This window comes from Pelmatolapia mariae, linkage group LG10_11, assembly GCF_036321145.2.
Source record: "Pelmatolapia mariae isolate MD_Pm_ZW linkage group LG10_11, Pm_UMD_F_2, whole genome shotgun sequence".
Classification (NCBI taxonomy): domain Eukaryota; kingdom Metazoa; phylum Chordata; class Actinopteri; order Cichliformes; family Cichlidae; genus Pelmatolapia; species Pelmatolapia mariae.
In genome coordinates, this window is record NC_086236.1 from 18,920,913 (window position 1) to 18,941,104 (window position 20,192).

General features: G+C 40.2%; 3 protein-coding genes across 6 annotated transcripts in view; 2 read left to right on the forward strand and 1 right to left on the reverse strand.

The window, feature by feature from the left end:
• The first annotated feature begins 1,402 nt into the window (after window positions 1-1,402).
• LOC134635327 (tyrosinase-like) lies at window positions 1,403-5,296 on the forward strand. The gene is made up of 5 exons (XM_063484721.2): window positions 1,403-2,234; window positions 2,480-2,696; window positions 3,819-3,966; window positions 4,052-4,233; window positions 4,421-5,296. Exons 1-5 carry the CDS (start codon window positions 1,413-1,415, stop codon window positions 4,684-4,686), a joined length of 1,635 nt encoding a protein of 544 aa, XP_063340791.2. The 5' UTR covers window positions 1,403-1,412; the 3' UTR covers window positions 4,687-5,296.
• A 1,404-nt stretch (window positions 5,297-6,700) lies between these two features.
• Window positions 6,701-14,964, reverse strand: chordc1b (cysteine and histidine-rich domain (CHORD) containing 1b). Its single transcript, XM_063486030.1, has 12 exons — window positions 14,789-14,964; window positions 12,021-12,070; window positions 11,881-11,937; window positions 11,557-11,717; window positions 10,951-11,051; window positions 10,669-10,727; window positions 8,937-9,007; window positions 8,588-8,693; window positions 8,320-8,439; window positions 8,158-8,220; window positions 7,683-7,884; window positions 6,701-7,426 (listed from the first exon to the last, which is right to left on the reverse strand). Exons 1-11 carry the CDS (start codon window positions 14,850-14,852, stop codon window positions 7,705-7,707), a joined length of 1,032 nt encoding a protein of 343 aa, XP_063342100.1. The 5' UTR covers window positions 14,853-14,964; the 3' UTR covers window positions 6,701-7,426; window positions 7,683-7,704.
• Window positions 14,965-15,053: 89 nt separating this feature from the next.
• The window catches only part of LOC134637718 (protocadherin Fat 3), a 68,300-nt gene continuing 63,161 nt past the window's right edge, over window positions 15,054-20,192 (forward strand). For all 4 annotated transcript variants that reach the window (XM_063488220.1, XM_063488221.1, XM_063488222.1 and 1 more), the window contains exons 1-3: window positions 15,054-15,432; window positions 16,265-19,260; window positions 19,363-19,497. In XM_063488220.1, the coding sequence (XP_063344290.1) occupies window positions 16,288-19,260; window positions 19,363-19,497 (3,108 nt within the window). In that variant the 5' untranslated portion in view covers window positions 15,054-15,432; window positions 16,265-16,287. The remainder of the gene's footprint in view (window positions 15,433-16,264; window positions 19,261-19,362; window positions 19,498-20,192) is intronic.

Consider the following 20,192-nt stretch of genomic DNA (forward strand, 5'->3'; position numbering starts at 1 on the left):
AAATTAAATCTTTGATGCTCAAAATTATCCGGGGGAGGATTTCCCCGGATAATTCTGAAAGCCGTGTGAATTTGTCCACCCCCATTTAATGTCGCATCCAATGCACAAATGAAACCTATGCACACATGTATCTAAGTAACTTACAAGTCACAATCACCTATTTACATTTTAGTAATTTCACCAAAATATGCATGCATTTTCTACAATGTGTCAGTGAACTCGAAAATAATATCTGCTCCTGAGATGAGGCTTATTTGTTGCCTTGGGAGACGGGTAAAGAGAAAAGGTAGGCCCAGTGAACGAGCAAGACGATATTTATGGCTACGTAACGCCCTCTGGTGGGTACTCGCTTGTCGACAAGGGTAATGTCCCAATCCCGTGAACATCACATGAAAATTTTTCCGCAAAGTGAAAAAGTTGAACTTTCCAGTGAAGTTGAGATAGCAGTGGAGATAACACAGACATTTACCGCTTCTTCAGAAAGAGCACAATAAAGCTTTCAATAATATTACCACAATAAAGCTACTGCTTATGGCAGTTATCTTATCAGCTCGTCCTATGAAGTCTCCTGTGTAGTGCACAATGGATGGTGACACCGGGTTCAGAATCATACGACCACAGATATTAAACGGTAAAAAATCCATAAAGGACATTTTGGAGAATGCTTGGTTACACTGCAGTCTATATATAAATAGCCTACCACATACCAAAGTAGGAGGTTTGTTTTTTAAAATCATATATGCAATGAAAATGTTCCTCTTTAGTGCATAATTTGAAGTTATTGGGTTATTTAGCAGTGATTACTCACTGATTTTCATTCATGTCACAAAAAGGAGAGAAACGACAACATGAAAACAGATAAACATATGGAAATGTGTTTTTATGTTTGCTTGTCTTTGTTCATTTTTCTCCTGTGGTTTGGGTACTGTCATGGTGAGTTTCATCCCGTAATGGCAGGAAAAACTGTTCATTTTAGTATGTGAGTGTGTAGATCATGAGTTTGTTTTGTTCTCATTATTAGGGCTGTGCACGCAGATAGAATCTGAACACATAACCTGTGAAAATAAGGAAGAAAGAACACTGTTCTGATGTAAAAGTGGGCATATAGGTTTATCTTGCAGTAGACTCATCAGATAACCAAAACAAAAAAAGCCCCACAGGCCATAATTATTTCAGTTTTACATCACTAAAGTCTGCAGGCTGTAGGCTAGATACTGTTATTCCCATTCAAAGTCTTATTTTTCATGGTAGAGTGCTTAACCTCCCCCACCCCCATCCCCTGAAGTGAGGTGGAGCAGCATGTGACTGCCTCTACAAAAAGAGGTGGGGGTAATGGGCGAGGATTTAAGCCAAGAATTCATAACATTTCTGGTTAATTTCTTGGTCTTGGTCTAACGTGAAAGATTGCTGTAATGTGGTCTCTGGAAATCATTTGTTTTCTTCTGTGTTTTGTACCCAGTTATCAACAGTTCCCCCGCCTGTGCGCAACTCAGGAAGCCCTGCGCACCAAGGAGTGCTGCCCGCCTTGGGAAGGAGACGGCTCGGCCTGCGGTGCCAGCTCGGGCCGGGGCACCTGCGAGGATGTGGTGGTCTCTGCGCAGCCCGACGGGCCGCAGTACCCCTTCTCGGGATTGGACGACAGAGAGAAGTGGCCCTTGGTTTTCTACAACCGCACATGCCAGTGTACTGACAACTTTATGGGTTTTAACTGCGGGGACTGCATGTTTGGCTACTTTGGTGAGAACTGTAATGAGAGGAGAGAGTCTCTGAGGAGGAATATATTTCACCTGTCCAGGGCGGAAAGAATCAAACTCGTGTCCTACTTGAACCTGGCCAAGCAGACAATTAGCAGGGACTATGTTGTGGTGACGGGAACCTACAGGGAGATGCAAAACGGCACCAACCCGATGTTTGCCGAAGTGTCTGTGTATGACGTGTTTGTGTGGATGCATTACTACGTGTCCCGGAATGCGCTTTTAGGCGGGCCGGGGAATGTGTGGACCGATGTGGACTTTGGCCACTGGGCGCCCGCATTTCCTCCGTGGCACCGAGCATACTTGTTGCACTGGGAGCACGAGATCAGGAAGCTGACTGGAGACATGAGTTTCACCATCCCGTACTGGGACTGGAGGGATGCCCAGGGCTGTGACGTGTGCACAGACGAGCTGATGGGGGACCGCAGCACACAGGATCCCAGTCTTATCAGCCCCGGCTCGGTCTTCTCATCCTGGAGGGTAAACGCGTTCACTTGCTCTCACTTAATTAAGAACGAGACAACCTTTCTTTACGCATACGGTTTTAAAACACAAAATATACAATAACCAACTATACAACAACTGCAATAATACAATAATGCTTCTGCAGTGAGCTTTTGGTCTCATACAGTCAACTCGGAGCAGGACTATTTTCAAAGTGTTCTAATTTCAAACACATTTTCTTTGCATGCTCTGCACTGTTTACTGTCTGTCTACATCCACAGGTCCTGTGCTCCCAGGCTCAGGACTACAGTGCCAGAGGTGTGCTGTGCGATGCTACGGAGGAAGGGCCTCTGCGTCGTAACCCTGGAAACCACAATCGCAATTTGGTGGAAGGACTACCAACTTCAGATGATGTGGAGTTCACTCTGAGTCTGACCAACTATGACACCGGACCAATGGACCGCAGTGCCAACATGAGCTTCAGAAACACTCTGGAAGGTCAGATAAGCCTGACCACATATACAAACCTAGACTGCAATTTACCTCTCTGCACTCCTATTTTTCACTATCACTCATACAGTCTTTGCTTTTACTGCGTTATTTTGATTCTCTGCCTGTCTCTAGGCACCTGAAATGTGTAGGCTGCCCTCGATTTCTCTGGTTATTTGCAGTTCATTTTGAGGCCTTTGAACTGATTTTTGCACATACAGTGAAAATGAAATTTGGTTAAAATTAACCGCAAATTGGAGTCTCCAGTGTTAAAATTCACTCAGTAAAATGCATCCCAAAAAAACAAAAAACTAGTCCTTCTTGGGTTTACTAACATATAATACCTGTGTAGGATTAAAGTACCTTCAGGATTACAGTAGTGTTTTGCACAAATTCAGCTATCATAGAAAGAAAGGGACTAATCGATAAACATTTACAGAAATGTGACAAAATAAAGGACAAGTTTATTACGTTGTTCGGACATGATGTTCCACCCAAACTGCATCAGTAACTTTGACTGTGAAAGCATCTTGAACCCTACTAGAAGGGATGGAAAGATATTCCCTTAATGAGCGTTTATGGTGATAACATAAAGCTCTGTCTAGCAGGTTGGTCCAAAATCCTCAATAGATGTGCAGTTGTGTTGAGATCTGTTCCCTGCAAAGGCCACACCATATGATTTACATCATTTTCATACTTGCCAAACTAGTCAGTGAGCCCACATAGATCATGGAGAGTGCATTGTCATCCTCTCTTTTAAAATGTTTCATAAAAAGTGATCACTCAGAACAGTTTATCACTGTTTTGCAGGGATCCTTCCTCTTAAGGAGACAAGTGGATAGACAAACAGAGCCACTCTATCCCCTTACTAAAGGGCTTAAGGTTTAAAATTTATCCGTAAATTTCCTTTGACTGGAGGTTAAATATCAGCATGGTTTCAAAGGCTAACTATACAATATTTGAACATATTCACATATATCATACTTTCTAATAAAGAAAAAAGTTGTAAACTGTTAACCTGATTTGGCGACGTCTGCATTGAAGTGATACGACTTATGTAAATAAAAAAATGTATTTCATTTTGCATAACATCAAAAACCACATGCTGATGAGACACTTTTCATTTTATAGGATTTGGAGACCCTCGGACGGGGTTGGGAAACAGTTCTCGTTTGGGCATGCATGCTGCTCTACACGTGTACATGAACGGATCCATGTCTTCAGTGCAGGGCTCTGCGAACGATCCCATATTTCTGCTTCATCATGCTTTTGTTGACTGGTGAGAGACAGAAACACCTTAAAAACACAGAAAACCGTACATTTGCACTCAATGCTTGAACTGTATTTGTTTTTGTCCCTGTTAGCCTTTATGAGCAGTGGCTCAGGAGGCACAGACCATCTCCATCCCAGTATCCGGAGTCAAATGCTCCTATAGGGCACAACAGCGAATACCACATGGCGCCATTCCTACCTCTGCATAGGAACAGAGACTTCTTCATTTCCAGCAAAGACCTGGGATATGAATACACCCACCTACTAGATGCTAGTGAGTTACCCTATGAATGCCTATGCCTGCCCCTTTTTCTTATTATCTTATTATTCTTCTCGTCTCCACTCATTGAATTTTGCCCTTAGGGGCTTAGGTCATTTACTTATCTTGGTTTATTGAAACCTAAAAAGTAAAGTCTACTGTTTTGCCTACTTTGACATAACCAGTTATGTCCTCTTTGCAGGTCAAAAGCTAGCAGAATCATTGCACCCTTCCCTCGAGGAGTTGCGGGACGTGTGGCCGTGGCTGCTTCTTGCAGGGCTTTGTGGAGGGATTTTGACAATAGCCATAGCTGCTGCGGTCCTAACTACAAAACGACGGTACAAAGGATCATCCTGGTTGCGTGCTAGAAGCTGGAAACATGCATTTGCTCTCCCTGAAAGACAACCACTTATCGGGAGCAATGAAATAGAGGAAACCAACCAACATAACTACCAAACAACTATGTGAAGGCAAAGCCTGTCTAGCTTAGCCTTATCGATCTATGAATTTTAATATAAAAGCACTGTGAATTTTTACTTTGAACTTTTACTTTGAACTATATGCTAACTAAAAACAACTTCTATGATATCTGATATTTCCAATATATTTAACTGTATTACAAGTGGGAATAAAAACCTGTGCATGCAGTAACTTACCAAAATGGATTATGGGCCATGTTAAGCTTTAAACATGTTCCTCCTACAACTGGTAACTTGTCAAACTCTACCAAGAAGATCATTTCTGACATGGTCTTTACAACTTTTATGGATTTTTTTAAGGGGATGTTCCACAGTGACTCGTCACATTTATTCTCTAGATTTCATACAGTTTAGTTGATTACCTTGAAAATCAGGTCTGGAGTGTGTTGCGTCAGCCATATATACACAAACATTTATTATGGTTTATTAAAAGCATGTCATGTGCATATATACACAACTGCAATTCAGAGTAAAGAGAAAAGTGTTTCGTCAGAGCCTTTTTTTTCCTTGTTATGTTTATGTGGGAGTTGACTGAACCACATTTTGATTAATGTTTGAATTGATTCATGTTTGTAATGTGAAAAATGTTTTTTGGAAGAGAGAGAGAAAAAAGTTTTATCTGCTTAAAAGTGAAGAACCGAGACTTCAACAGCAACGGGATTAGGTTCAGATTTCTAACCTATGACAAATGCAATAGATTAAAAAAACCCACAGTGACATTTGTAAAAGTCCTTGCAATTCCAAAAGTCGATGCAGTTCAAAAACTTCTTTTGAAAGGTCACACCTACTTCCATCTAAAAAAAAGCATTCAGCTTCCCATACTCTTTCACTCATGAAAGAGCGTGAGATTAAAACAAAACCCTGTTCTGCATATGTTATACACCCATACGCCAATTTATTAGGTACACCTATTCAGTTTCTTGGTAACGCTAATATCTAAACAGCCAATCACATGGCAGCATATCAATGCATTTGCGGATTTAGAAATTGGTCAAGTTCACACCGTGCATCAGAAATGGGTGGAAGGAAACATGAGTTTAAATCATCTGTGTGAAACAGAAATATGCTTTTGTTCTGTAGCTATGAGACTGAATGTACACTTGCTGACCACTTAAATAAGGTACATCTCTTTATTTATCTATTTTATGCATTTAGACATTTAGACATAGCAAAGGTGACCTGCTGAAGTTCAAACCGAGCATCTGAATGGCGAAGAAAGGTGAAATAAGGATTAAATGACTTTGAATGTGTCATGGTTGATGGTGCCAGACATGCTGATGTGAGTGTTTCAGAAACTGCTGATCTACTGGGATTTGCCCTGCACAACCATCTCTAGGCTTTCCGATGCTTTCAGAGAATGGTTGGGAAAAAGAAAATGAGTTCCAGTGAGCTTTGTTAAAAAATGCCTTGTTGACACCAGAGGTCACAGGAAAATGGAAAGACTAGTTCAAGCTGTTAAGAAGGTAACAGCAATTTAAATAACTATATTACAAAACAGGGTATGCAGAAGGGCACTGCTGAATGCACACGTTAAACCTTAAAGCAGATGGGCTACAGCAGCAGACAGGTTCACTGCTGTGAGCCAAGAATGGGAAACTGAGGCTACAGTTTTATGTTGGCAAACTTTGAGTCTATTAGTACCAAGTGATAATTGTTCAAATACCTCAGCCTACCTGAGCGTAGCCACCCTCTGATGGACACTTCCAGCAAGATAACACATCTCATCACAAACATCAAATTATCTCACACTGGTTTCTTGAAAATGGCAACGCGGCCTCAATTTCATAGAGTACCACTGGGATGTGGTGGAATGGAAAATTGACATTATGCTTGTACTGATGCTATTATGTCAATATGAACCAAAATATCAGGAGGGTTTCCAGGTCCTTGGTGAATTTATTTATTTTTTTTTAGTTCTGAAGACAAAAGGTTTATTTAGCAAGGTGTATATGTTTGAATTCAAACTGCGACACAAACCATAGACAACCACTCCAGTTTTAAAATTTAATCTCAGAAGTTTATTTATTTTTTGGTCAGACAAACTGGTTCCCTTTCCTAGAACTTTACTTTTCCATTGCTTCTCCTTTTGCCAAATAACACTTCATACAATCTAAGCCTAGACACATGCTTTCTAGCATAGCATTTTATGATACAATATTTTGCTTAAAATACTTTGTATTTAATTGGCATTACAGTACATTCTCATTAAAACCACACTACTTTGTTTTGACAAGAAATAAGATAAATACAGTATCTGAAAGCAAAACTTGTACAAAATTTACATTGAGTGTAGTGAAGTAAAAAACATAATTTGGAGCAAATTTACAATTTTTACTGAGAAAAGTATGGATAGTTAGAGTGCATCTCCAAAGTATATCTCAAGATAATTCAGCTGTGATAGTTCTCGTCTCACAATTGATTCAGAATACATTTCATAAAACACAAGTTTGGATAACATATTGATGTAAGCGGACAAATCAAGACAATCCGGGCAGCTTTTTGGTCTGATGTATTAAATTTATGAAAAACAAAAATGATTTCATTCCTGAAAATATGAGATCTGGTCACAGCCGCGGTCCATTAGTGTGACATGGGTCTGCATGGGTGTGAAAGTGAGCATAATGAAAACTGACAACTTATGTTAAGGCATGATGTAATTTTCCAGGGGACTTCAGTGCAATTTAGCTGGGACTTGACTGGAAGCCTGCTGAAACTCAGTTTTTAAATCACTGTGGAAAAAAAAAAATTATAAAAAAAAAAATAACGAAAGATTCTGTTACTACAAGTTGACCGACACCCCCCCCCCACCCCCCCCAAAAAAAAACCCCACAAGGGAGGGAGAAAAATCGAGTTCTTGAATTTGAAAACCAAAAATACTGATGTTGAGGAAGAAAGGCTAAAGTTACGGCCAAAGAGGCAGCTCTTTAAAGAGGTAAGGAATTAACTGTGAGGCATGTGACCTTAGGTTCAGTTAAACATACACACCATGTCTTTATTTTCAATCCTATCAGTCATCTTCATCTTCATCCTCGTCCTCACTGTCAGATTTTTTCTTCTCGCTCTCCTTGGGTGGAGCAGGAGGAGGAGGAAGGTCCAGACGAGCCCAGGACATCGCCTCGGACTTCTTCATGGCTACCTCGATCTTGGCCGCCATCATGTTCACCAAACTTTTACTCACGTCTATCACCTGCAAGACAAAAGACTCCGTTAACAAACAGGGTGCGAAAAAGCCACCTGCCAATCTTCCACGGTTATGTGCTAATACGCGGAACAAATGGAAACGTTTTCTTTCTTACTGAGGTGGTCGAGGTTGATTCTGTTAGAAAATTTAAATTTCATATCTTTTTAATTTTTATTTTTCCCTGTTGGTTCCAATTACATTACAATTAAAGGAAATAAATGAGTTCAAACTGAATGAAATGTAGTGCAGACTAATAACATAATAATAAATAAGACTTACTCCCCAAAGGCTGATTTTCTGCTCAAATTCTTTCTCTCCATCAAATATAATGTGGATGTTGAGCTGAAGGAGAAAAGCAAAAATCAGCATTAGATAATAAGAAGGAAAAAAATCCAAACCCAAGATGTTTTGATATGAAGAGGAACGATCGGACAGACTCACCGTAGTGCTGTTGGCATCCACATAGCTTAGCTCTGGGACCGCATTCTTGGCATAGATAGAAATGATGACCTGCGTCCCAGTCTGGTGCCAGTCAAACCGACACGGGACCACCTTCTTACCCTGTAAAGAATTTTCATACAAGACAAATGTTCAAATTCAGCTCTTCAGCCTCCGCCAGCAGACACCACTAGATGGAGTCACAGGTGAATTTCCTTTATGCAGGCCTGCACACATAAATGATTACTTGCTGCCAAGCTGGCACACCTACCGCATCCTTTTTCCTCCATAGATGTGTTCCCTTTGTACAGCCCTCTTGAGAGAGGAAGGTATTAAAGTCTGAGGTTTTCCTTTTACAGCAGCTCCAGTATTTCATCCTGGAGATGCAGGAAAGATATAACACCTGCTGGATTTTTAGCAGTCAATAACTTGTCACTCAAGAGAAACGGTAAACAAGACTAACAGGAGAATCCTAATGGTGCCTTGATGTTTCTTTTACACTTTTCAGAGAGCAGATCTAATATTCCACATCAATGTAATAAAACGCACAGGTGGAAAGGAGTCGGGTGAATTTAACACTCTCTACATAATAATTTGAAAACGCGATCAGTAATACTAACCCTTCGTGAAAGATGGGAAATCCAGCATGGTATAAGCACACATCCGAATCACTTGCAGGTCCTTCAAAACTCTGAGGATAACAAGAACAGTTGAGCCGTCAACAAACACAAACACTTTTTTTGCTTTTTTTGTCAGGCGAAAAAATGCAAATTAGGCAATTAGCTCTTCTTTAACCATCAAATGTCTTGAGTTAAAGTTTTAGAATTCCAACTTTGTTACTTCAACTCTTGTTGAGCCTGAAGGCGCCCAACAACAACTTCCTCAACTGTCCTGCTTATAAAAATCTAAAGCTCAGCGGGGGAAATAATTATTTGATGCCCCACTGAATTTGGAAGTTTGCTCACTGAAAAGAAATAAACAGCCTCCAATTTTTATAGTAGTTTCATATTTAATGGAGAGAGACAGAATATCAACCATAAATCCATGGAAACAAACAAACAAACAAAAAAATCCCACGTTACATAAAAGGTAGAAGTGATTAGAATGTAATTCTAATTAGAATGTAAGTATTTGATTCCCACCAAATACGGGCTCGTCTTAAATTTGACAGTGAACATTTAAATGATTCAGAGAAGGCCTGGGAGAAAGTGCTGTGGTCAGATAACCAAAGACCAACTCGATCGTGTTTTGAGGAAGAGAAATGCTGAGTATTACTCAAAGAATGCCATGCCCACAGTCGAGCACAGAGGGGGAAACGCTATGCTTTTATCCCTGCTAGAGGTACAGGACGACTTCACTGAATTGAAGGGTCAATGGAAGAGGCATGTACTGTCAAATGTTGGACGAGAACTTCCTTCAATCAGCCAGAACACTGAAGATGAATATTCCAGAATTACAAAGACCCAAAATATACTGCTAACACAACAAAGGAGTGGCTAGCTGGTCTTTATACCCCAGTCCTATGGAAAATCTATGGAGAGAGCTGAAGCTTGGAGTTGCTTATTAGGAGCATAGAAAACAAAAGGACTGAGTTTCTGTAATAAGGAGTGAGAAAAAAAAATCACTTCTGAGATATGTGCAAACCTGGTGACCAAATACAGGAAACATCTTACTGCTGTGCTTGCCAACAAGGGTTTTTCCACAAAGTATTAATTCATGTTTTTTGGGGAGATTAAATTCTTTTTTCACTCAATGACATTCAAAATTTTTTTGAACTTTTATGCTTTTTTTCTGGAAGTGACAGTCTCTTAATTTCTTTGCAACTCAAAAAAAACTTAGCAGGGAGCAACTGATCATTTCCACTGACTGTATTCTGTAAATAATATTGTAATAGTCTATGTACCAATGTTTTAGAAAAATAGTTCCTGCTAAAAGTCCAAAAAAAGTACCAATCCAGGCTTCTACAAAGACCCAATCTTATGGATAAACTAAAAGCAAGAAACCCTTGAGAAAATGTGTTGTGGCTTTCAAGCAAACAAGTTAAAGTACAATTATGTAAATCACTACAATCCCACTCTAAGCTTCTACTACGCATGTCAATGACAATTTTACTCACAATTTCTGTTCTAATCTTAGAGTTTCTGCTCTGACAGACCCGATTAGCTTGAGCCCCCAAAAACTTAGCTTTATATCCATCTCAGAGAAAATGCAGAGACAGAGGAAAAAGATCCACTTCCCCTTTTTCAGAGAGCAGTTTTGCAATATTATTCATCACGAACAACTTGGAATTACACATATACTTACAAAGAAACAAATGTGGCTTCATACATTAAAGCTGCTGTTAGTACTTACTTTAGTACAGCCTCCGTTTTTACAGGACGTTCCAATTTTGATCTCGTCACTTTCTTCCTCTATAAAGAGAAAATAATTGAGCCCATGAAGAAAATTCTAAAACAGTACATTGACTCTTATGAAGTTTTGTCCTCTCCTCAATAGCTTTAACTCAAATTCTATTATCTGAATGACACAGATGATGGCAGCTTCCCAGCAGAAGTCCTACTGACACCATCACCTTTCTGTCTAAAATGTAAGAGGTAAAACAAAAAATACAAAAAAAAAAAATTCAGCTCTTACCTTTTATCTCTTCAGCATTTTCAGTTAGTTTAAGTTTCTCCAGAGCCTGCTTCAGAGATGCAGAGACTTTATGCTGCAATCTCACCACTGGCTCATCAGGACTATAACAACAAATATATATCAGGAATTAAAATACTATAAGGAAAAAAATATATCTGTGCTTCTGTGTGCAGTAATCATTTGGAAGGGTAATTTTTGGTGCAAACCCAATCTAGGATCTATACTCTGCTTGAGAAGGGCTTTAATATTTCAGTATTAAGTGCTTGAGCCTGTCCACTTTCTTTTAACAGTGGGGGAAACCACCCAGGTTAAAAAACAAAACCCCAAACCTTGGTAAGAACACTTCAGAGTATCCCGTTGATGCTTGGCATACGTTTGAAGATTTAAGTCCTAAAAATACCCCGTAAACAGAGCTTATTTTTCGTGACAATTCAGTTGCCTTGACTTTAGATTTAACCAAACAGTAATCCGTTCAGCCTTAAGTCCAAGTGCAACACAGAACACACACACAAAAAAAAAAAGACAAAACAGAAACATGATGCCTCCAGAAATGGCTATCGCTCACATGAAAGCATTAAAAAACATAAAAATATGGCTAATGCCAACCTTGGTCTGCATATCGCCTCCTGAGGTTTCGGTGCAGAGATGATGTACTCATTAAACTTTGGCTTTTGGTCCTCTAACTCCTTCTTTTCTCCTGAAGATGTCACATCTGGTTTCACCGGCTCAGGGGGCTTCTCTTTGTTGTGGGGACCTTTTGTACAGCCCTGTGAGGAGAAGGTCACCGTGTTGGACTCGCACAAAATAAAAGCTCAGGCTGTTTTGGCCATGGCAAAGGTGCCAGTCAATAACTATGAAACAATAGACAACAGAGACAACACCATGGAGAATAGAGTAGAGAAAACGACTAAGGTTAAACAGAGAACTTACAACAATGCTGAGGAAGTCTGAGAAGTCAGTAGTTCTTCTCTTGCAGCAGGACCATCCCTGAAGGAAATAACAGAAACATTAGCTTTGATCAAATAACAGGAAGAGGACACAAGCTAGCTGTGCATTTTCGGGTGCTTTACCTTCAAGGCATCGTGGAATACTGGGACTCCTGGATGATAGGTGCAGCCATCTGTGAAAACAAAATGCATCTTTGATTAACTTTGGGGAGAAATCATGTAGTTGTGGGAACAATGACTGTTTACAAGTCTGCTCTAAATAGCCGCTGTGGAAAAGTGTACGTTTGTTTTGAAAAATGCTGACTGTAGTTGTAGAAAAGCAGCCTGAACGCTTTAGGGAGCTTTATGTAATGATGGGTAGTTTGCGGTCAAGTCTGGCCACTCAGAGTATTTATTAAAAGGTACTCAGAATGATTTAAAGACATAATACTAAAAATTTGAACTGACATTCTAATATGTGCGTATGTAAACTGTAGGATTAAAACAACAACAACATATATACCAATAACTACAAGTGTTTAACAGTTTACCGGAAAGACAGAATGGCATGAACATCCTTAGTGTTCAAAAAACAATTTATGTAGACTAATTTTTATTACTTGCGCAATCTACAGAGCACAAAGTACAATATATACATACACATTTAAGCAATATATTAAAATGAGTATGAATATTTGAAAATAACAGATTTGTGATATACTTTAGTCACACTACCATCATCATTATTTGAGGTTTTACTGTAACTCGTATTCTATTTTCATCATCTACTCTTTAAAAATAAATCGCTGCAGAACGAATAAAGGAAATTGGCCGGCGGGTACCATAAATCAAGCATTTTCCCTGTAGTACAGCCGGAGCTGTGCCCACTCTGTGCTTCCTGACTTTGACACACCTCTTGCATACCTCTGAAGGTAAAGATAATATACTCTACTGTTATGAGAAAAGAAGCATCCCATTAAAATGGAAATCAGACTTGACTCCTACACAGGGGGTGTGCACAATGTTAGATTACTTGAGGATAGAGGAGGACCATTCTAAAGAAAGGAAATAAGTCACTTTGAGGTTTCTGTCATGGGAGCTGAAGACAAAAATGCAATCTTGAATTTTATTTATTTATTTTTCAATGTGGCTTCATATAAACACGAACAACACATCTGTTATAAGGAGAATGATGTGGCTTATAATGACAGTGATCGTCTTCCTACTCCACAGTATTTGTGGGTTTTGTAAGGTGACTGAAAATGCACATTTTTTAAAGAAAACAAAAAAGTGTAGAATTTAATTAGTTATCCTTTACATGCATGAAATATTAATAATCACAAATTCACCATATGTCAAATAAAAACTGGACTTTAACTGTATAACAGGCTGGAAACACCAAATAAACTTTGGGCCTCCCTTACATTTGTAAGATCTATGTCGTAGATCTATATTTTGCTCAAATTTAAAAAAGGTAAAAAAATTTATTTGAAATGAAAAGTGTTGTTTTTGTTGGCTTGCCTGAAACACCTTTGTCCCCTGTGGCATCTTAGTTAAACTACAGACATGGCCCCTCTTCTGGGTACATGTAAACACATCATGTTTGCCTGTGGAAAATGTCCTGATTTCTAACTGGTTGCTCCACCTGCTCTCACTTTCACGTATCGATGTTTAGCTGCTGGCAGTGAACACTCTGGGCTCAAAACACATTTTGGCTTCCCTCAAGGGTAAGCCTGGCAGTCAGAAAAAAAGATAATGATAAATACATTGCACTTCTTTTCATTCACTGTGTGTATCGCGGAGGAAGTAGTTTCCCCCTACTAATTTTACATCTTTGACTGTCAAGGGAAGACATGCGGGATATACAACTGCTTATTGAAACATGCTCCAAGTACAGAAAACACTATCAAATATAGAAACCATGTAGGCTAACCAGCAGATGGAGTATTATCCGAGTTATGAGAATGATTGTTAGTTCAACTTCCAACATCAGGGTCAGACAGCCAACCTCAGTAACCTCAAAAGTCACAAGGGAGCTCATCGCTTTTAGTTGGTGCATTTCAGAGTGTTATCTGTGTTTGTAACTGATTTAATCACAAATACGTTTCATAATACAGAAGCACTTGTTACCTAAATGTGCATGTATTTACTTGTGTTTTAAGGTTTGCTCCCCCCCCTCCCCTCCCCCGTTGTTGTGCTGGTATTTTTTTAAGGCTTTTCTTGTATATATTTTCTTGCACACTGTGGTGACTCTTTTAATAAGTAGTTAACTGCCTACTGGTCCCACTCGTCTCTTCAGTTTTCTCTTTAAATTGTTTGCATTCATTATTGAAAGCAGTTTAAAAGCGAGCTAGCATCTACTTTCTTCTAAAGACAACTGGAAAAGTTCAATAATTCACAATAATTAATAATTCAATCACATAATTACCAGCCGGATGAACTAAGATCACTATAAGGGATGGTGATTGTATGTAAGTGATTAAAACTTCCAACATTGAATTGAAAATGTGACTGCCGCATTCACACTACTAGTATGGCTACACATGTAACGTTGTATACGTGAATAACGATCTTTAGATACTTTATGTTGAAGAAACCGGCTTTCTGAAACTTTAAACCGCTTACAGCGTCCACACAACGGTCCCGCAAAGTCTAACGTTACCTTTTAATCGCAGGAGCTTAACATGCTAACTACAGCATGATAAAACTAACTCACAGAGGGCCCACGTGTTATTTACCAGATATAAAACGAAGGAAACGAATGAATTAAGTTGAACAGCTAACTGACATAAGGTTAGCAACACGGGCCCATCGGGCCTGCTCACGGTAGAAATTTCCAGATGATGAGAGGTTAGCTTGCTAACACTCAGGGAACATACAATGGACATCGATAGTAAAGTAAGACCACTCACCGGCTGGGTTATTTTCTGGATCAAATCGCTGTCCACATCCCTTATTATAACACAAAACAGACATAGTGACTGATGGGAGAAGTACAACGAATGATCAGATTTCTAACTAACCACTACAGAGCTCGCGTGTCAGAGAGCTCGCCGCCGTTTGCTTTAAGGTGTTGAACATTACACTTCCGGATGTTGTCGGCTGCACTCGGCAAAGATCGGCGCTTGCCCGCCACCACCTCCAGCCTGTGAGCGCACTCCGGTCCCACACAGGCGACAGCTGATGCTGGCCGCTTCCAAACTTGCAATAAGCGACATCTTCTCTGGTTCACATCTCTCTCGGACTTTAACCTTATAGAAAACGAATGTAGAACTTATCTAATCTTAGTTTGGTTGTAACTATTGCAAATGCAAGCCGGGATAGCCCTATGCACTCAGGCTTACAGTTATCAGGTGCATGGAACGGGGGCAATAGCTATATAGTTTTACGAGGATAGCTGCAGTGTACTAGATAACTGCCTATCGGGATATATCTAAAGGCTTTTTTCGCGCATCCATAAGCGGCCATTTTGCCTTTCTTTCTTTTCTTTTTTGTAATTATTGAGTGAGAATGGGACAGGATTTAATTTCACTGATTGCATCGGTTTCATCTAAAGGTAGGTCACTTTGCAATGTGTAAGTGAAGTCTGTACAAATGTATGCAGCACCGTTGCTTAAGCGACACACTGTAGCAACAAAGTGTAAGTTAATAAACTCGTGGATTTTGCACAGAGACGCGTTTCACTGTATTACTGCAGGACACGATAGTGCAGATCTCCCGGCATAGCCTCTCAGCAGGGATGTTGATGTTAAATCGCTGGATTGTGATTGAAGATTTATTTATTTATTTATTTTTTGCTGGTACACTCCTATCTATAGATCCGGTATATTTCAGTGTTTCTCGAAGTTGAGTCATGATCATGTAGAGACCTATGGTTTCGGTGAATGACACGGTTTCTAAAGCAATAGTTAAAAAACAGCAATAAAAATTTGTAGGCGACAGAAGAAGAAAAGATTTTTTTAACTTCTTTGTTTTTATTATTTTGCCCTTTTTGTTGTCTGACACTTGTTAAATTGGTTTTGAATTGGTTGTCTGTGCTTTCACAATGATGTGTTTGTTGTAATTATGTTCTACTTTCTGAAAATATCACAGCCCTGCTTGTCTCTGTTAAAGGAGTCTTTATTATTATGACCCCTGTTATTTTATTTAGATGACATGATGTGTTTCTCTGAGACTGTGCAAGTGAGCTGTGGTTTGAAGTTGATTCGCTGCTACACAGTCTTTCTCATTGTTTGAATGCAAAGTGTGAGCATCATCATATCAATGTAGTGATAATCACAAAGTTTTATTTTATTTTATTTTTTTTTTATCAGCAGAACACATATCCCTACCGAATGACCAACTAAAACCAAGTCCTTTATTTTAATTGTGATTCTTTCCAAATACAGGGTGACTGGATGATGGGATAGTGATGAAGCCCAATCGGTGGGGAAATATGCACCCCCTGCCCAGCTTCTCTCTTCCTTTCCTTTTTATTTTCTTTTTCTTCTTCCTCTTCATATGTTTCCACTCAACCCGTGCCCAGCTTCTGACAGATTCTAGAGCAGGGCAACGCTTGCTGCTCTTCACTCAGCCTGCATATAATGTGTCCATTTTTGAGAACTCTGCTGCAAGAACCTATACCAGAAGTGAGGCCAAAATGGGCGTCATTCTCGGGCCACCTTGGTCTTTTGAGATAAAATACTCCATTGTGTTGGGAGACAGTGAAGGCATCTTTCAGGCTGAAGATTTTGTAATGGGAGATTTTTGTTTTCTCCGCATATGCACTAATGGAGGTAGTGGTGCTATACTGAATCGGGAAGTACAGGATAATTACACTCTCACAGTTAAGGCCTCGGCCCCAGGAGGCCTAGAGGCTTTAACCACTGTTTATATCAAGGTCTTGGATACAAATGACCTTCGACCTCTCTTTTCCCCAACTTCCTATGCATTTGTTGTTTCTGAGAGTGCCCCTCTGGGTGCCAGCATAGGACGTGTGACAGCCACAGATGCTGACGTAGGCTCAAATGGAGAGTTTTACTACTTTTTCAAGAATAAAATAGATCTTTTTGCTGTTCATCCGACGAGCGGGGTCATCACCCTGACTGGTCGACCAAGGATGGACAAACAGGACCGATTTGAGCTGGAGGTACAGGTGGTTGACAGAGGGATGAAACTCTATGGGAACAGTGGTATCAGCAGCACAGCAAGGCTTGTACTGACTGTGCAGCGAGTAAATGAATTTGCTCCCGTTCTTAGTGCAGTCGCTGTTGTTCCATCGTGGGAAGAAAAGAATCCAGTGTATGCAGTAATTAATGTGGAGGACAAAGATGAAGGGGTATCCGGGGATATAGAGTGGGTGTCCATCATTGAGGGGGATCCCTTCGAGCAGTTTGTGGTTGATCGTTCGCCTGTTGGGAACGAGTACAGAGTTAAAACGTCGGAAGCTGTCAGCTGGGATACATTCCCCTATGGCTGCAACTTAACATTTCAGGCCAAGGACAGAGGTATGCCTCCCAAGTTTTCTAATACCCAAATTGTTCAGTTGTTGGTTACAAAACCAGACCCAGTGATGGCGAGTTTCGAAAAAGATGTTTATGTAGTCACGCTGAGTGAAATCGCTCCCCCAGGCTCTGTTATAGAGGTGGTGAAAATATCCCCGGCTCCTCTGAGAGTCAATTACAGCTTCAGCAACCCTTCAGATCCAATGTACTTTGATATAAACCCTTTGACTGGAGTTATTATGACCACCAGGCAGCTTACAAGGATATCACAGGATTTCATGGTGATGGAGGTAGTTGATATGATAAGTGAGCAGCGAACAAGTGTCCAAATTCAAATCGAGGATGCTAATGACAACTCTCCAGTGTTCAACAAGCCATTCTACAATATTGCCGTCAATGAGAGTGTACCTGTAGGTACTGTTGTCCTTGTGGTCTCTGCTGTGGATGATGATAAAGGGGAGAATGGGTATGTAAGTCACACAATTAATGGTGAACAGTCTCTTCCATTTAGCATAGACCAGAAAACAGGGGAGGTGAGAATTACTAGAGATCTGGACTTTGAATCATCAGATGATATCTACACTTTTGCAGTGCGTGCCTCTGACTGGGGTTCACCCTACAGAAGAGAGAGTGAGGTTAATATCACCATACGTGTAATAAATATCAACGACAATCAGCCTCTTTTTGAGAAGGTTTCTTGCAGAGGGATGATAAGCCGTGATTTCCCTGTCAACCAGACTGTTGTCACCTTGTCAGCAATTGACATGGATGAGCTAGGACTAGTTGAGTACAAGATACTCTCTGGGAATGAGTTAGATTATTTTAACTTAAATCCAGACTCTGGGGCTTTGTCACTGAAAAGATCGTTAGCAGTGGATAGTTTAAAAAGTGGGGTATTCAACCTCAAAGTTGTTGCAACAGATGGAGAGATGTTCTCTGATCCTACATTTGTGAATATATCAGTGGTGAGGGGTAGGATTCCCCCCAGAGGGTTCAACTGCAAGGACACAAGGGTAGCCCAGCTTTTGGCAGAAAAAATGCTCTCAAAGGCATCTGCTATGGCTAGACCGAGACCAGATGAGAGCTACACAGATATTTTCTCTACAAACAAACAGCCTCCACAGTTTGAAGCCTTGCCTACAAGCATTCTTGTGAGAGAAGACCTCATTCCCGGTGCCAGTGTATTTCAGGTGCGAGCACGAGATGGTGACACAGGCTTTAATGGCCGCGTTCTCTTTTCTATTTCTGATGGTAACAAAGAAAACTGCTTCAATATTAACATGGAGAGTGGGCTGATAACTATACTGCGGCCACTTGACCGTGAACGAGTGGATCGTTACTTCCTTAATATCACCATCTATGATCAGGGCATTCCTCAGATGTCCAGTTGGAGATTACTGACAGTGATCATTGAGGATACAAATGACAATGACCCTCAGTTTTATCAGGACAGCTACTCTGCCCTTGTTTCAGAAAACTCAGCCATTGGCATGGAAGTTATAACCATCACTGCATTTGACAGAGACATGGGTCAAAATGGACAGCTCTCCTATATAATGCTCACCAGTGTTCCTCAGTTTGGGATTGACAGTGAAACTGGAAGTGTATTTGTTGCTAGCCAGCTGGATAGAGAAACATTTCCAATATTCATATTGAAGATTGAAGTCAGAGACATGGCTGAAAGAGGCACTCGAAGGTCCTCAGTGACTACTCTAAGTATAATCTTGGAGGATGTCAATGATTGTGCTCCAGCTTTCATCCCTACCAGCTATAGTGCACGAGTACTAGAGGATCTCCCGCCCGGGACTGTGATTACCTGGGTGCAGGCTCAGGACCCAGACATCGGACCTGGAGGACAAGTTCGATATTCCTTAATCAATGACTTTAATGGTACTTTTGAGGTAGGTGATGACACAGTGTGAACAGAATCTTGCACACGTTAAGATTTTTTTTTTTTATATTTATTCAGGTATAGATTGTTTATGATGTAATTCTTTGTATAGATCGGTCTTATAAGTGGGGTATTGAGAATTAGAAAGGAGTTGGACTTTGAGAAACAACAGTTTTTCAACCTGACGTTACTTGCTGAAGACAGAGGAATCCCCAGCCTTAGGAGCCAGACGTTTGTGGAGGTAGAGGTGCGTAGCACACATGCTCAAATATTCTACATCTTAGGGATCACCATAGCAGATCATCTGCCTCTATCTCACCCTATCCCTAGCACCTGTCACATCAATCCGCTACATGTCCTCCTTTACGTCATCCATAAATCTTGTGTGTGATCCTAACCGGCAACTCCAAATCTAACATCCTTTGTAAAATAATTTCATCATCCCTCCTCTCCACACATCTAAACAATCTCAGTCTTGCCTCTCTGACTTCGCCTCCAAACCGCTTAACCTGACCTGTTCCTTTGACATACTTTTTTCTAATCTTGTCCATTCTGGATACTCCCAGTGATCTTCAGCTCTGCCACCTCCAGCCCTGCCTCCCAAATGCAAATGATCAATTTTGTCAGCTTACATTATTATTAATAATTTGGGGTGTTAGTTTCAAGGTTCCAGTCTTTTTGTTAGTGCCACCGTCTCCAAACCATACATCATAACAGGTCTCACTACCATTTTGTGAACCTTCCCTTTAACTCTTATTGTTATTCTTCTATGGCAAATCACCCCTGAGGCTTTTCTCCACCCACTGCACTCTTTTCTTTACCTCTCTTGTGTGCTGTCCAAAAAAAAAATCCAATGATCAATTTTGTCAATTTACATTATCATTGATGATTTGGTTGGTTATTTTCAAGGTTCCAGTTGTTGATAAGATGTCCAATTGTATT

Bases quoted from the DNA above. Each gene is read 5' to 3' on its own strand.
- LOC134635327 (XM_063484721.2), top strand. From the start codon at position 1,413: ATGTGGTCTCTGGAAATCATTTGTTTTCTTCTGTGTTTTGTACCCAGT. The intron at 2,235-2,479 runs GTAAACGCGTTC...CTACATCCACAG, and splicing joins CGGTCTTCTCATCCTGGAGG to GTCCTGTGCTCCCAGGCTCA. The intron at 4,234-4,420 runs GTGAGTTACCCT...TCCTCTTTGCAG, and splicing joins CACCCACCTACTAGATGCTA to GTCAAAAGCTAGCAGAATCA.
- chordc1b (XM_063486030.1), bottom strand. From the start codon at position 14,852: ATGTCTGTTTTGTGTTATAATAAGGGATGTGGACAGCGATTTGATCCA. The intron at 11,052-11,556 runs GTTGGCATTAGC...TTGTTGTTATAG, and splicing joins GAGGCGATATGCAGACCAAG to TCCTGATGAGCCAGTGGTGA. The intron at 8,694-8,936 runs GTTAGTATTACT...CTGCATCTCCAG, and splicing joins TTTCCCATCTTTCACGAAGG to GATGAAATACTGGAGCTGCT.